General features: G+C 40.1%; 1 protein-coding gene across 14 annotated transcripts in view; it reads right to left on the bottom strand.

Annotated features, from left to right (window-relative positions):
- CACNA1C (calcium voltage-gated channel subunit alpha1 C) overlaps positions 1 to 15586 on the bottom strand; it is a 433595-nt gene that overhangs the window by 174275 nt on the left and 243734 nt on the right. For all 14 annotated transcript variants that reach the window (XM_050325533.1, XM_050325524.1, XM_050325534.1 and 11 more), the window contains exon 6: positions 976 to 1137. In XM_050325533.1, the coding sequence (XP_050181490.1) occupies positions 976 to 1137 (162 nt within the window). The remainder of the gene's footprint in view (positions 1 to 975; positions 1138 to 15586) is intronic.

Raw genomic sequence — 15586 nt, 5'->3', positions numbered from 1 at the left:
CCAGAAACAGTAATTTTAGAATTAGATGCCTTAATGTAAATATTTCCAGACAAAATGGAGAAAGATATGCACACTTTAAAGATGTAAACCACAGTGACAATTCATTATAGTTCTAGCATCATTTCCAGAAAATCTGCCAACATTATAAAAGCAGAAAATACAGAACTTCTGAAACAAGTTCCTGCTGTAAAATATTTTCTTAGTTATGAGCTGCTCTAGGTCCTAGGCATTAGCACCCACCACCACATGAGAAATCAATGCTGTTCAAGTTCAATAAATCAAATGAAAAAGAGCAGATGGTTAGATGAGTGAGTGACAATGCAATTGAAATACTTTGAAATGGGAATATTTCTTTCTGTAAATAATTTGAAAGTTCTTTCATGATGGATTTGATGCAAAAAGTTTCTTCCCATTAATATAGTTTTGTTTTCTTTCTAGCTGCATTTTTAACCACAGCCACAGTCTGTGATTAAAAAAAAAAAAAGGTACAGCCCTAAATCATGTATTTCTTTCCAATGATACTGGTTTAAAACAAAGATGCATTTGTGTATGAGATTTACAATAAAATACATGAGTTGTTAATTTCCATGATGCCGTGTCGTGTACAGCTCTGTCTGCTAACGATGAAATTATCACTATTTTAGTGTTATTTGAGCCTCTGGGAGATTTGTTAAAGGACTCAGGTGGGCTTGTTGTGCCAAAGGTCCACATTAAAAACTCCATGACTGTTTAGCAGGAATCAATAGCTTTGCACAGAGCCTTTACAGACAGGCCAAAGGCTGAGTGTTCAAGATGAGCAAGCTAAACTGTCACCATTGCAGTCTCTCTGCACCTCAGGTCGTTCATATCTGAGAAGCAGAACAGAGGAGCCACCCCTGTGAAACCCCAAACATGTACACAGGCAGTGAGCAATTGCCACCCATCTCCTGTGCCTCCCTCCGAAAATCTTTGTATGTGTGTAGATGTTCCCCTTACCTATCAGTCCCCCTTGCACGTGGTAGCAGGTCTTATGCATCTTCCCCATGAATAACTCCAGTCCAATGATGGCATAGATAATAATGACAAACAGCACTAGCAGGGCAATATGCAACAAAGGGACCATGGCCTTGATAATGGAATTTAAAACCACCTGGAGACCTGCAGAGAGAACAGAAGGAAGCACTTATCAGCAAGAGAACAAAATTTAGAGAGGCTATAAATTGCACAGTAGTATGTCAGTTTTATTTCATCCCCCCTCATCTGAACTCATTACCTTGATGATGTAAAGATGTGCATTCACAAATCAACTCCCTCCAGAAGTTCCCCCACATTTCACAAATTTACCATTTTAGCCTAGATCACAGACTAAAGTAAAACATCTATTAACTTACCTGTTACCAAAATACCCCCTCCCTGGGGAGGGAATATATTAGCTGTTTTGCCTATTCATGAAAAACATGCTTAAGGTGTTCCACACACAGTACTGGGGAGAGTTAAAGCCCAGGGAAAACAAAGAACAACCAGAACTGAAGTGGGGCAAGAACCATGAGACACACAGCAAATGCTGGGGTGCCACAGAATTGCACTCCAGAGCATTGGGAGAGATGGCAAACTGAAGTCACATCCCTACTTTTATTCTGGGTTCTTGCAGAGGTAAAGAAAGTGCCAGGCAGAGCCTGAGATGCTGAAGGACCACCAAACCCACACTTAGTGAGAGCTCCCAGACTTCTTAGGATCTCCCCCTGCTTCACATCCCCCTCACCTTACTTCGCTCTCAAGAGAGGGAGAGTCAGAACCAGCAGTGTTGGGTTTGCTCCAAGATTTCGGGATCACTTTATAACAGAGGTTGTCCAGAAAGAGGTATGAATAAAATATTATTACATGACTGTTGTTGAGGCATGAAACTGTTGAAAGTCCTAATCATGAGGAAGTCAAACATTTCCAGAATGGGAAGGTGACTTGTTGCCAAGATTTCTAAACCACTAAGCAGCTGTACCTTCAGATGCACTTGACTCAAGCTGCAGATTCATGGGCCTCTCTCTGTCTCCTTCTCCTTATTTTTGTAAAACCAGAATAATAAAGCCAGCCTCATAAGCCTTTAGTAAGGATTTGCATTTACAAATGTCTTAAAGTTGTTATCACTGGTAGCAATGATGGCAACTGCTGTCACTGGCAAGTTATTGATGCTGGAAGTACTGAGAGACCTCTAGAACTCTATAGTCTACAAATAGCCACACCAGAACAATTACAAGCTCATGATTTTGCAATGACTGAGAGCCAGAAGTCATTAATGTCTCCTGCAAATGCTGTCATCTCCTCAGAGAAGTTGATATTAGCTGTGATTTTTGAAAAATGTGATTCATGAGCCGTAAATGTCTGTTATACATCTGCCAAGAGAGTTTGTGGTAACTATTAACTTTGAAAATCTATCATCTGAGATTTTCAATTCTTTTTTTTTTTTTTTACTTATTAAAAAAAAACCAGCTAATTTAAATACTTTCTTATAAGGATGACACATCTCTTGACAAGCACTTTCACTTGTAGGCAACCCACTTGTCAATTCACAGCTATGGCTGAGACCGTGTTTGCTCCACAGCCTTGAAGGAACATTGCAGAAACAATCAAAGGTGGTTTCAGCTGCCCAGCAGGCAAGATCAACTCACTGCCTGCTGGAAAACAAAAGCTGGGTGCTAACATCCCTCTAGTCAGAACATGTTTTCAGGTTTCTCCAGCTGGTTCAGATATATGTTAATGGTTCATGCTGCTATCCAAAGGGAGAGATGTTCAGCATGAAACATTCCGGCTTTCACAAAGAAATCCTTACGTGAAGTACATTACTGACAGGATCAAAGCATCCTGTATAAGAGTGGGCCACTCTGCTTGCTCAGTTGCCTCTGGCTACTCTTCTGGGTAACCAGTGCCTCTGGAGAAAAAAGAAACTGTTGTGCTTACGTGAGGCAGTCAAGCTTTTCCTCTAGATGTTCACATTGTTCAGTCTACTAATTCTAAATACATACAGAAAATGAATTGCAGTCGGCATCAACATCACTCTGATTCTTTACATCAGTCAGGAGTGTCACCTTCACCAGAAAATTAAAACAATGTCCCACCTACTTCCAAAAAATGTCAACAATACAAGAAAGTTAAAAGACTACAGATGGCTACAAACCCCCAAAAAAACCCACGCCAAAACTTTGCAGGTTGAAATGTTTGTAGCTTCAAATACATCTCCACAAAAGCCAATAAAGGCCTCCCTTTTTAGTGATTTTAGTGGAGCCTTGTTAATCCACTATGTAGCCAAGATTACGAGGTTAAGAGTTCTAATACCAGGTCTTATGTAATTTATCCTTAATTATTATTATTATTATTAATTGATTTATTATGCATCATAGGACATACCCAGTACTCTTGAGAGGGTACCCAGAACAGACAAAAAGAGGAACAAAAAAGCTCTCTCATTTTAAATACAGCTTCATTATCACTCACTTCATAAAAGTGCTTCTGCTACTACAGCTGTCCAGAGAAGATAATATCTGCACAAATCAATGCCCTTTGTGTTAACAAAGCAGTACTTGTGAAATCAAAGGCTTGCACCATAAACATGAGGTGACAAGGTGTTTAGGCAGTCAAGGGGAACATGTACCACCAGAAGATGTACAGGACCTTCAGCCAGCTTAATTAGAGAAAATCTTCTTGAGGATAATAAACTAGCTTTGAAGAGGAGATGAGGTTCTGAATACTGCTAGCATGAATTGATGTGTGTGCTGTGCAGTGCCCCATTAGGGCAGCCAGCCTGTTTTTAAATCTTGATGATTCCAGTAATTAGCAAGCTTAAATACATTACCAATAAAGTATTCAGAGAGAAAAGTTAAAAAAAAAAAAAATACTAACTATGCAGCAACTTGGGAAATGTCCTCAGAAGATGTAATGGATGCTACTTGTGGAAGGGTAAGAGATACATGCACATCACCAGGCTCCCTGCACTGTTGTCAAGCTTACTGCTGCAATACAGCTACTGCCTGTAAAATTGCTTTATTCTCACTTAGGCAGCCACTTGCACCATGAATAGCTGTTGCAAGGAATGGTATGAGGAACCCTGCCAAGAGAAGTCAGAATGCCCAGTCAGAAAAGGATTAAAGGACTGGGGAAGAGCCATGGGTAGGTGGAACAGAGAAACTTTTTTATTAAAAAAAATTCACATGCCTCAAAACATATCAAATGTATGTCCTGAAACCTGAGAGGTGCAGATCAGTGTCTGGGGATGATCAGATGCATTTCTGATCAGAGTAAATGGAGGCAAATCATCCCCTTAGAGGCAGTTATAAAATTATTTTCTAAAGAACTGTGAGAATTCTGGACACTTTTACCCGCTCTTTCCCTGTGCAGAGAAAGAAAAGACAGTTCAGCTTATAAAAGAATGATTTCTCTGACCCAACTCATGCATGCCCTTAATCTTTGCACAGTGCAACACGTAGGCAGCACCCAACACGGGTGTTCACACCATTGCACATCTTTGGCATTTTTTTCTCACTTGTGGAGGTAAGGCTTGCACTCCTAGAAATGGGCTGTGCAACTTATAATCATGATTAAATCAGAGTGGTGACCTGATCAGACTGCAAAGCTGGTCTCTGGATTCCAAGGAGGTGATGATGCCAGTAGCTGCCTACTCACAGCAGAGCCAAATTTTTACAGTGTTGCTTTACAGGGGCTGGCAATGCCATCCTAGGCCGACCATCAACATGGGGTCTTGACATTAAGTCCTGACAAGTAAATATAAAAATATTTGGTTTTCGAATATTTGGGATTCTAAATGTAGTTACTCATTTGTGGAAGCTCTCTCCGTGTGCTAGACACTTTCCAGACATCTGTGAAGGTCCAGCATCTGCCTTGAGGAGCTCACTCCAGGCTGGACACAGAGATAACTGCACAGGGGTTAGGGAAAGTGCTAGGAAAGGGATTGTTTGCAGTTTTTAAGCCCACGCTTTTCTTTTGTTAATAATTGAAGATCTTAAACAACTTGTAGTATTTATTTTAAAAGCACTGCAGTTTACCTTTAAAAAAACCCTCTTGGCTGAATTCTGTTGGCTGACACTGATTCCATAAATGTTTCAGCAAGCAAAACACGCTAATGCCGTTCCCTGGGCTTACAGAATTTAGCATTTATTTACACTGATAAAACATTTTAAATATTTATTACATGGGAAAAACATTGCTTTTTATACCAGCTCAAGCCCTTTTTAGCCTCTAGAGGACTGCGTCAACCCAAAGGTTTAGGATACAACTGCGGTGCAGGGAGACTAAGGAAGAAAGAAGGAAAAAAGCTTATACCAAGTAACACCGATCTCTCTCAGAGCTATGGGAAATACACTGTTGGGATGCTGCAGGTGTTTTAGAGCTATTATATGATGCTGTACTTTTCTCTCAGGAAGACAGTGATGAGAGGGGCTGGTTGCTGTCTCATCGATTCAGGCAGTTATTGAAGAATGTGCTTTATCTCTAAGCATGTAAGTGTTTGCACCTAAAGCAATGGGATTACCTGCACACCCCGTTGTGTACTTACAAGCGATTTTGGATTTCAACCAACGCTCGGCAAGATGGCACGAGAGAAAAAAAATAAAGTGCACCAGACCCAGCTGCTAAAATGCACTTGGCATTGTTGCATTGTGGAACATAACCAAGGAAACTAATGGTAGGCTGGCCTCAGAACTCACATTTGGGCCTTTCCAAGCACAGCTCTAACTCACATTTTTATGTGTCTTTAGTTTTGGATCTGATTTGGTATGCTAGACAGGGCAGCTTCCTGTTCTCATCATCTTAGTAGTCCAGGTCTCTAGAGAAAGTGTATCCCAAGTCTACTTTTCCATGGGCTGTATTTTGACTACCCTGTGAGGGTGCCTGAATCAGAAGAGTGAGCAAGGACAGTCTCATACAAATGACCCCTTGAAAATGAGCGGGAATAAAAGGGAAAAGAGAGGACCTTCAAGCCCATCCATCCCTCCTCTGCCTCCTGATACACACACAAAGACACATTTTCATACTTAAGCCAGTGCCAGGGGTGTGGGAGGTAATTATTTTTCTGCTAATATAGTTCAGAAGAAAACTACTACTTTCTGCAAGCAGGGAGGAAGCAGGGGAGGATTTGTGACTCAGCACAGTGCCTGAGTCAGATCACTTCTGGGAACCACTCTTCAGTGACAGAGTTTATGCACCATTCCCAGCCAGGAGCGAGGCTTACCCACAAATCACAGTTATTTCTGACGATGCACTGAGAGACTGCCACTACAGTTATCTCTATTTCCAAAGCACAAGCAATATAACCAGTAATATTCCCCAAAGTGGATGTTTATAATTTAATAAATGTAGACATCAGCTAAGAAAATTGAAGAGTATTAAATATTCATAAATACGAAAGGTTTTATACCAATTTTAAAGCAAACCTGGAAAACGTCAGGCGGTTTTAGCACAAAAAGGTCCACAGTCATGGCAAGGTATCTTAGATAAATACATCTGCAATGATTTGTGAGGGAAAATATGGAGGACTTTCTTCCCCAGTGTTACAAAAGGAACTCATATGACACAGTTCAGCTAAGGACAGCTGTACAATAACAATTTAGGAAGGTAGTCTCTTTCTGTCTTGCTGGAGTCTCAAAATATTAGTAGCAGATTGCTAGATAAAGCAAATTCTGTGGGTGTAGTGCAGCATTCTTGGGGCTGCAGATGTCATTTCTATTTCAAGAATAATAGGGAAGCTCTTGGAATAGGAAGGAAAGGCACGACACAGGACAGAAAACTAGTTAAAGTGAAAAGAAAGAGGAAAGACATCTTTTTAAGCTGAATGGTAACTATTTTGGAGCAGGTAATGCCACATAAAAATACACAAACATTCAATTCAAACCCATGTGCTGGAATGAATAGAAAAAGGAAAGTTTTGGCATCTGCTCACGATGTTCTCACTCCTGCATTTTCAAACCATGTCTTCATTGACTTCCCAAACCGAAATACACACACCAAAGGAGACTCATACAAATGGGGATGTGCATGTGAACACAATTGCTCTGTGTTTGCCAAGTCTTGCAATACCACCCTTGCCTCATCCTTTGAGGCGAGAAAGGAACAGCAGAACAAAAACAAAAGCCACAACAAAACCCAGCTCTTCCTTCTGGATCCTTTTCACTTGGGAAGCAATTCATCTTAAGTGTCCTCTGCTTGTCAGAGTGACCTAACTTAGACAGTCAAACAATACCTTGCCCTGAGCGCGGTGGCCACACAGCCCCAGCTCTCGGCTGCCTGAGGAAGGTGGTTGGATAAATGTACACACTGGTTTAAGCATTTTGACTCTCTGCTGGAACAGGCCTCTCCTCCCACTCATACAAGCATCTCTCTCTCCTCCTTTTTTTAACAGCTTTTTGTTCAAAGTACATAAGCGTTCACTTTCTTATGAATTTGCATAATGATTAAATGACCTCACTCATCTTTTCAGATCCAACACATTAGATAGCTCCTAAAAGCTCAACTTTATCTTCTAACCAGTTGGTTGATCTTAGCTCAGTTCAGCTGAAGGTGAGGTCCAGACAAGATCTTTAGGCATTCAATGTAAAAAGAAAGGAAAAGTGTCTCTCCCATGCAGCTATAAAGAAGGAGCATGAGGCTATTTTGAGCAAAACCACAAAGGTAATTTAACTTTGAGGCTGTTTTGAACAAAGACCACATTATGTTGTAAAATGGTCTAATGCAGAGAGCAGGGAGGATGATGTCAAGTACTTACTGCCAGAGAGGGACTTCTAAAGATTGGTTGAAGGTAAGGCAGGTAAAGGTGTGCAGGAGCCCTGGCAGATTCTAGGCCAGGAAGGACCAGCTGTCACCCTTCCCCAGGAAACAGCTTTGCTTTTCTGCTGACAGGATGGTCATGAACTGAGAAAACTGTTCTTGGGCCGATTGTAAAGGTTTTATCTATGCTTAATCACTGTGAAGGATCAGAAATAGGAAGAACTTTTCTTCACCCTTCTTCCTACAGAGCTATGCGAACCTAAAGACAATTTGGCCTGAAGACTGCACCAGTTCTCAGTGAAATGACCCATCATATTACCACTTTTTTAATTTCTTCATGCTCAAGCATGTTTTTCAACAGCTTTTTGAAGTTTTCAAGCTCCAGTACGGGAGAAAATTTTGGTCTAGTCCTGTGCCCCTGGATTCAATCAGAGAACTTGCATAGGAATGTGTAAACATGAAGTACTGTCTTTTGTCTGGTCAAGTAAACATAAAAAACGCCCTAAAACTGATAGTTAAATAACCTCTGAATTGAGATAAGCTTTGTTTCAGGATGCCAAATGCTGTTTGTACGCAGCTCTGAGAAATGACTACATACATTACTATGTCCTAAGGATATAATTTTCAAAACAAGGAACCATGGACACCTGTAAGTGCTAAGGCATCACAGTAAGAGAAATGGGCTCAAAGCACTTGGGTCTCAATTGTTTGAGTGGAGGACTAATAACTGTTGGGTTGCAAGTGCCTTTGTAAAGTTTTCAAAATTTTTTACTGCTTATTGTCATAATTCCTGAGGTACAAGGACGTTACTCTCCTTTCTGCATTATAAATAATAGAGTATTTTAATTGTTTGAGGTCCTTCTCCAGATGCTCTTTCAAACTCACCACCTGTGAACAGGTTTAGAAAAGATGAAAGCTTAAAAGGTGAAAAATGTTCAGAGGGATGCTGCAGATATAAAAGTGCATCCCAGGATGATGATATTATAGTCTTCTAGACATGGAGAAAAATATATTGACTGCAGAAATCGATCTTCTCGCAGGTTAAATGCTCCAACGTATAATAATTGGCATACTGTGAGCTACACTGAGTTTTAACTTCTCGTGGTAGAAGAATAACAGCATAATTGGATAGAACTGGATAAATCCTAAAACTTTCTCCTTAGCTAGGGCTACCTGTGTAGAGGAGCAGCATTGTACATGACAAACACAGGCAATAAAGCTCTGGAGGAGAAAACTCATTCTACCTCTTGACTTGGGACAATGCTTAATGGGCAGAGATGGGACTGAGCTCCGGAGAGACACAGCACGACATTTTTTGGAGTATTTTGAGAACCTAAAAATAGAAAGCAACCCAATCAGGTACCAAAAGAACTTATGCAAGCATACATCAAGACAGTAACACAACACTGATCACACACATAGTGTGTGATCAGTGTTGTGTTACTGTCTTGATGTATGCTTCGGGGTTTTTTTGCTTTCTCTTTGTAAACTACTGAAAATGCTGTTAATAAAAAATGCATGGTATGATGTCAAAATCCTTGAAAAGACATGGCCAGACAAATCTGAACAACTCTGACTCTTAGTTTTAAGAACAGAGAATGGATTTAGGCACTTATCAAGTCAGTGGTTAGTCAGTTCCATCTCAGAATGCTTAAAACTCCAGCTTGCTTTCTTTTCCATACCAGTAAGACTGTTGGTTTTGATCTTTTTAAACCCTGCACGCATCAGATAGTAAAATGCTTTAGAGGAAAAAATGCTTTCTGACATAATAAGTAAAACCTCCTTCAGCTCACTAGGTAGCTCCAGTACATTTGGACAGAAAAATTAATGCTTGCAGTTCTCACAAATATGTATTTGTCAGAAGAAAGAATGGTGCTTTATTGATATTTACTTTCTTCGTAACTTTCTTTACAACTTGAACAATTCAAAGATTTCTCTACAGATGGTGTATGTATTGCTAGAATGCACTGAAACTAAACATGTATTTATTTTTAATTTCCTTTTACATATAATAAGCTGTCTAGAGGGAATCATAAGGCCTCCCTGCTGCAATCTGAAGAGCTAAATTAAGTTCTTAACAGATAACAGAAATCTACAAATATAAATCTGAGAGGAACTTGGCCCTCTCCAAGTAAAAGGAAAATGAAATCATGATCTCAGCCTGGAATGTGAAAAGCAAAAGGTGAGTTACAGCTAGAGTTTAAATTTTCACTGATCTTGCAAGGGCATGGGTGAGACTGAACTGTAAAGTCTTTCATTTGGCAGTGCTTAGGATAAACAACAGAACTGTTAGGTTTGAAACCAGGCTTTGGAAAGCTTGTGCATATGGATGCATGGACACACTGGTTGGGTCTCTGACCAAGACATCAACCCTGATTAAAAGGCACCTCATCTTTTGGTAACTTCCCATACATATAAAAACCAATGTACAGCAACAGCCTGTGAGAAAACGCCAGTTGCAGAAATGTGTGAACAGCAATAAAAAAAACACTTATTGCAGAAAAACAAAATCACCAAACCCAACAGCCAATGCAAAACTAGACAGAAATCTCAGCCAGGCTGCTGGTTTAGTGTGTTAACAGTAACAGAAAATAAATACCCCCAACTCCTAAGATATACAGCATTTGCTATGTCCCAGTTCTCACACCAGGCATGTACTACTGCCTTCAAAAAGGGGAGTCCTCTGCAAGAACGGTATCTGCTTGAAAGATGAGATGCTTAAAGAAAGTTTAGAGAAGAAAGGAGGTTTTGTAATCCAGTAAAGGAACTGAATTTCCATAGCTCTTCCCACTCCTAAGAAAACAAAATTTAGTATATCCTATTGAAAAAAGTGACAAAAATAGAATTTTTATAATTTCTTCTATTTCTTTTATCCCGTGAACTCCATTCTGTCAAAAACGTTTTTGATATAAAACTGTTGAGCAGCTTTAGCATTACTGAAATTGAAAAAAGATTCTTTGCAGAGGGTTAGCAGATGTTTTCTGAATTGTGATTGATGTGGTAGGGCAAGCCAGCAGATGATAATCTAAAACTGAAAAAATAAGAGGCATAGCTACTCAGACAACTCAGAAAAAAATAGTTGAAACAGAGGGCAAAGCACATGTGGGATAGGTTACTGTTACATGTGTTAAACAGGAATTGGATTTGCTTCTGGAAAAAAAGGGAGATTATGAAAGATGTCTGATCTCCCTTCCTTTTCCCTGGCAGAAAGAAAACTTGGATAAAATTTTAACTGGGCAGGTTACGTGGGCCATCATCTGTCTTTGGTCCGTACTTCTCCATGATCAGAGTAGCAAATTATTTGTTCCACCAGTGAACATCTTAAGAAGAGAAAAGTTTATTGGTTTTTCATAGCAGCCAATCTCCCCATGTTCTCAACTAGCACAGTAATACCAAGCAGATGTAACTCAGAAGGCAGTAGCTGATTTTGGAGAATTCTACGTTAAAGAGAAAAGGGAAGGTCTCCAATAGATTTATGTAGCCACTGAAATTTTAAAATATTATTTCCTCATATTTGCTTCCTCTCAATTCAGTGTTCTTTTGGGTTTTTTTCTTACTATAGTGCTTATACAAGATGCCATATTATTACAAATTCAGCCAATCACTGAAACAAAATAATTTATTTCTAGACTTAAAAGGCATTCACTGGTTGAAAGAACTATCTGACTGGTTCACTGCTCTGTGCTTTCACAATTCTTTGTGAAAATCACAAAAAATGACCACAGGTATCTAATAATGCTTTTGGATGGGCAGGACAAATGGAAGTAATTCAAATAATGCCAGAGTCATGGAACATCCATGTATCACCTGATGTCCTGAGCAAAACCTGTGAACTCTCTTGTGTCCCACTTCTGAGACAACTGCTACCCAGTGTGTGTTAGCCACATCTTTGAGAGAGGATGGAAGGAGAAGGTTAGAAAGTCCCAGCAGGTCAGCAACACATTAATACGGGCACTTTGGAGAAAATGAACAAAGGACCTGAAGTCGTTGCTTACAAGATCTTAAATTAACAAGCAATACAAAGTTCAGCCTGTTGGAGTCAAAGAACGCATTTGGTGCAAGCTTGGGATGACATCAGACGCAGTAGAGATGTCATCTGGGAGAGAATGTAAGAAAAAAACCCAAAGTAGATCACACTCTTACTATTTTGATCTAGAACAGCAATATCTCCCCTTGCCAATCATGGTGACAGCAACAGCCAGCAATTGTAAGTGAGCAACAGGGAACCCAACACACTCCTGCTGATACCAGTTAGCTACAATCTGCATGGATGCTTCTGCTCCTTTATGGTCCAGACAAAAGCATATCTACACAACAACACAAATTATTCTTAGGAGACAGCGGATGGCATTCCTTGATTTTCAGATGCTTTAGGACAAGCGATGTTGATGGCAGGGCCTCTCTCCCTCAGAGCCATGTCCTACACCCAGTTCTCTGAATGAGAACTCTGGGCATTACTTGAAGAATGAAAAAGGGAGCTAGAAAGAAAGTCAGATCCATCCAGACCATCTCTGAAAAATCTCTTACTAAGCCAAGCTATAATTTTTTTTATTATCTCCATGTCTGCTCTTTGATGTCAGGATGGGCTTTGTTCTCTTTATTTGGAAGGGACTGTCTATGCCCTGATGTGGTCCCACATTATGGTATTTTATATTATATTATTTTATATGATTTTTTGGTTGTGAAGACATGCTGAATAATCATGCCAGCATGCACAGTAATTGATAGGATAAAGGCTGACGCTGTTATTGGATGCATTTGTAGCTAGTGTTATTTTTAAAAGAGCTACATAGACAAGATCAAATAAATATTTCCCTGTTTTCATTGGCGTTCCTTAAATATGAGCGAAATTTTTATTACGGCACCAATGTGCCTCTGTGAGTAATCTTCTTTACTAAGATAAACCTCTTTTGGCTGCATCAAGTTAACTTCTTCTGCCATAAATGACATCATTCTGTAGGTTGCACCTCTCAAGGAGCAGGGTTTTAGGTCCTGATTCTGTAATCCCTACTCACAGGAATGATCTGTACCTACGGGAGATGCTATGCTGGAATCAAGTTACTCCCTTGAGTAATGGTGACCCAAGCAAATAAAGGACTTGCAAGCATGTGTAGAGTTTTAAGTCAACTATGAAGAAACAAACTTAATGAGGACATTTGGTTCAGGCTGTTCTATCTTTTTTAATCCACTCCCTTCCCATTTGTAATGAAAGCAAAACAAATTGGCCACTTGAGATTAAGAACAGCTAAGCAAGGACATGGGAAAGGTGGTGCAACTTGTCCTCACATGCTGTATGTGCTGGAGAGATGGTGCAGACGGTTAAGAAGTCTTGTTCAAGAATGAAGGAGAGCATCAGAAATCTGCCTGAGAGCACGTTTCCTACAGCTTCTAGAGCTCAAGAGAAAAGAAAGCAACTGGACTTGGTAAAACCCAACATTATTGAACGTAACAACAATGGAGTTTAAGGCAGAACCGAAATCTGGAAACCAAATTTTGCCTAAAGGTATTTGCAACAATTCCCCCTATTGTCAAGTACCTTTATCCTCATAGGTCTGGTGGCAGCAAACTGCCAACTATATTGTCTCCTCCAGCTTACTGTGTTCTCCTGTTCCTACACACAAACCTTCCACACTTGGGAAGGCCACTTCTCCCATCTCCTCACTTTAAAGGCAAGCCAGGATTTTCCCCTGGTGTGCAGTGACCACCATAACCTCACATCCATCATGAGGGGAAATTTTAGCCCCTTGCTCCACCAGTGACAGTGAATAAATGCAAACCCTGTGCAAAACACATGACTGTCAATCCTACTGTGCTAGAAACATACACATTGCAAAAGAAAATTGACTTCTTGACTGCCAGTTATCATTTCCTTAAAACTTAAGACTCAGCATGTGCTATACAACATATAAAAACAGTCGGTGGCTCACATTTCTTTGCCATATTCCAAAAAGACACGGTTCTCAAAGGAGATGTCATTTTGGATTTGTTGAATTCTCTGTGTTTATTACCTCAATTACATTATTTCCTTAGCTATATGAGGTGTTGTTATTTTCTTGCACAATGCAGAAAACAATGAGAAATTACAGTTGAAAAGTTTGACTGGGAAACAAAAAAACCCAAACATCCAAATATCCCAAATGCAAACCAGGTAATTGCATTGGAATCATTTTATTTCACCAGCTGCAAAATGGAATCATTGCAATAGGCTGAGCTGCGCTGTCACAGTGGCTGAGAAAGCCAAGCAGAAGGGCAACCACAGGCCAGACAGTCAAGTGTTGGGGACAGAATAAGGCAAATGCCACCACTGCATACTGAGACACAGAGAAAGCCCACAACATCTAGAGTTGCTCTGGGTCCCATCCTCACGCTCCAGTAAGGTGGTTTGGCACACCCAAGTTCTCTGGGAAAGAACACTTGAGGGTAGTTAAAAATCACCATTTCAATCTCCCTTCTTTACACAGTACAGGCAGAACGTAAGGCTCCAGGGGCAGAGTGCCTGCAGCAGGAACTTGTTGGCCCTCTGCATGTGCTTGATCCTTCTTTACTGGCCTAGCCTTCTGCACACACCAGGTGGAGAGGTTCTGAGGATGTTTCAATCACACCCGAGTTCAATTTGGTTTCTGAAATAATTCAGGTTTAGAAGGATTACACAGGAGAGAAAATGTTATATCTGTTCCCCCCTGGTTAAGGACTCTACCTCCAAATCAGCTCTGGTGAAAGATTAAGTCTTTGGTATAGTACCAGTTTCTAGCTCACAGCACCAAGAGGTCTTCTGATGGGCAGTGAGCATCAACCCCCCATTTTCATAAATCATTCAAGAGGAGAGTCAGAGTCCTGGAATCAAGGATGATATAGAGGAGTTGCTTAGTTTTACATTAGGAGGATTACCATGGTGAGTCTGACATGTCCCTACTGTCCTAAACTCTGTAAGTTACTCTGTATTTTGCTGTAGAAGTCCCTCAGAATTTTTCTTTCAGTGAATGGTATCTCTGAATTATGAAACCATACAGACAGAATTCCCCTATGATTTCAAATTATTAGATTAGATCACATTCCTTAAAAAAGGGGAGGAAAAAATATTGCCAGTCTTAGTGTTAAGAACAGTCATCATCGGAAAATGCAGACTGCAGCCTAAACATCTTGTAAGCTTTTTAAAGCCTTTTGCTCTTACTTTTCCATAAAAAACCTGACCTCAATTCAATATGCAAAATGTACTTAGGCAGTGTCCCACACAGAATAAAACTAGACAGAAATAAATCCAGTCCTATCACCCCTGGGATTTCCTTGCTTCATCTACACGAAATAATATGGCAAATTAACACCAAACACAACTGGATGACTTTGCCAATCCAGCATCTCTCAAAGGGGCAACACCTTCCTCATGCATTACTCTGCCCATAGAGCCTTCAGGGTTTTTTTTTTCCTCTCATCTTCATTGCTGTAAGTGGTGAATGTGGTATCATATGTGTGGTCCTGAATGGTTCAGATCTATCAGGGCATTGCAGTTAAGGCAGGATACTTCACTCCCTATTGCAAAGTTCAAAGAAACAATCTGATTAATGCCAGAGAGTTTGGGGTAAGGATGGAAGACGACTGTGGTAACGAGAGAACACTGCAAAGAATATGGGGTAAAGAACTCTGATGGGACTGAGAAAAGAATTATAAATTTTAATAGATAAGAGCATTTCAGGGCAAATGAGAACTAATTGTAATGAGACAGACGAAAGTCTAAAAATGTCTAAATTTTTCATTCACCTTGTCTGAAGGTGCCCAATTTTCTCATGAACTCAGAGTAATCATGAACTTCAACAGAAGCACCATTCCGAAAAATTAGTCACTC

The sequence above is a fragment of the Myiozetetes cayanensis genome, unplaced genomic scaffold (genome assembly GCF_022539395.1).
Source record: "Myiozetetes cayanensis isolate MyiCay16 unplaced genomic scaffold, myiCay2020 scf3, whole genome shotgun sequence".
NCBI lineage: Eukaryota > Metazoa > Chordata > Aves > Passeriformes > Tyrannidae > Myiozetetes > Myiozetetes cayanensis.
Note: the sequence above shows the minus strand (reverse complement) of the source record. Positions and strands in the feature narration are given on the sequence as shown.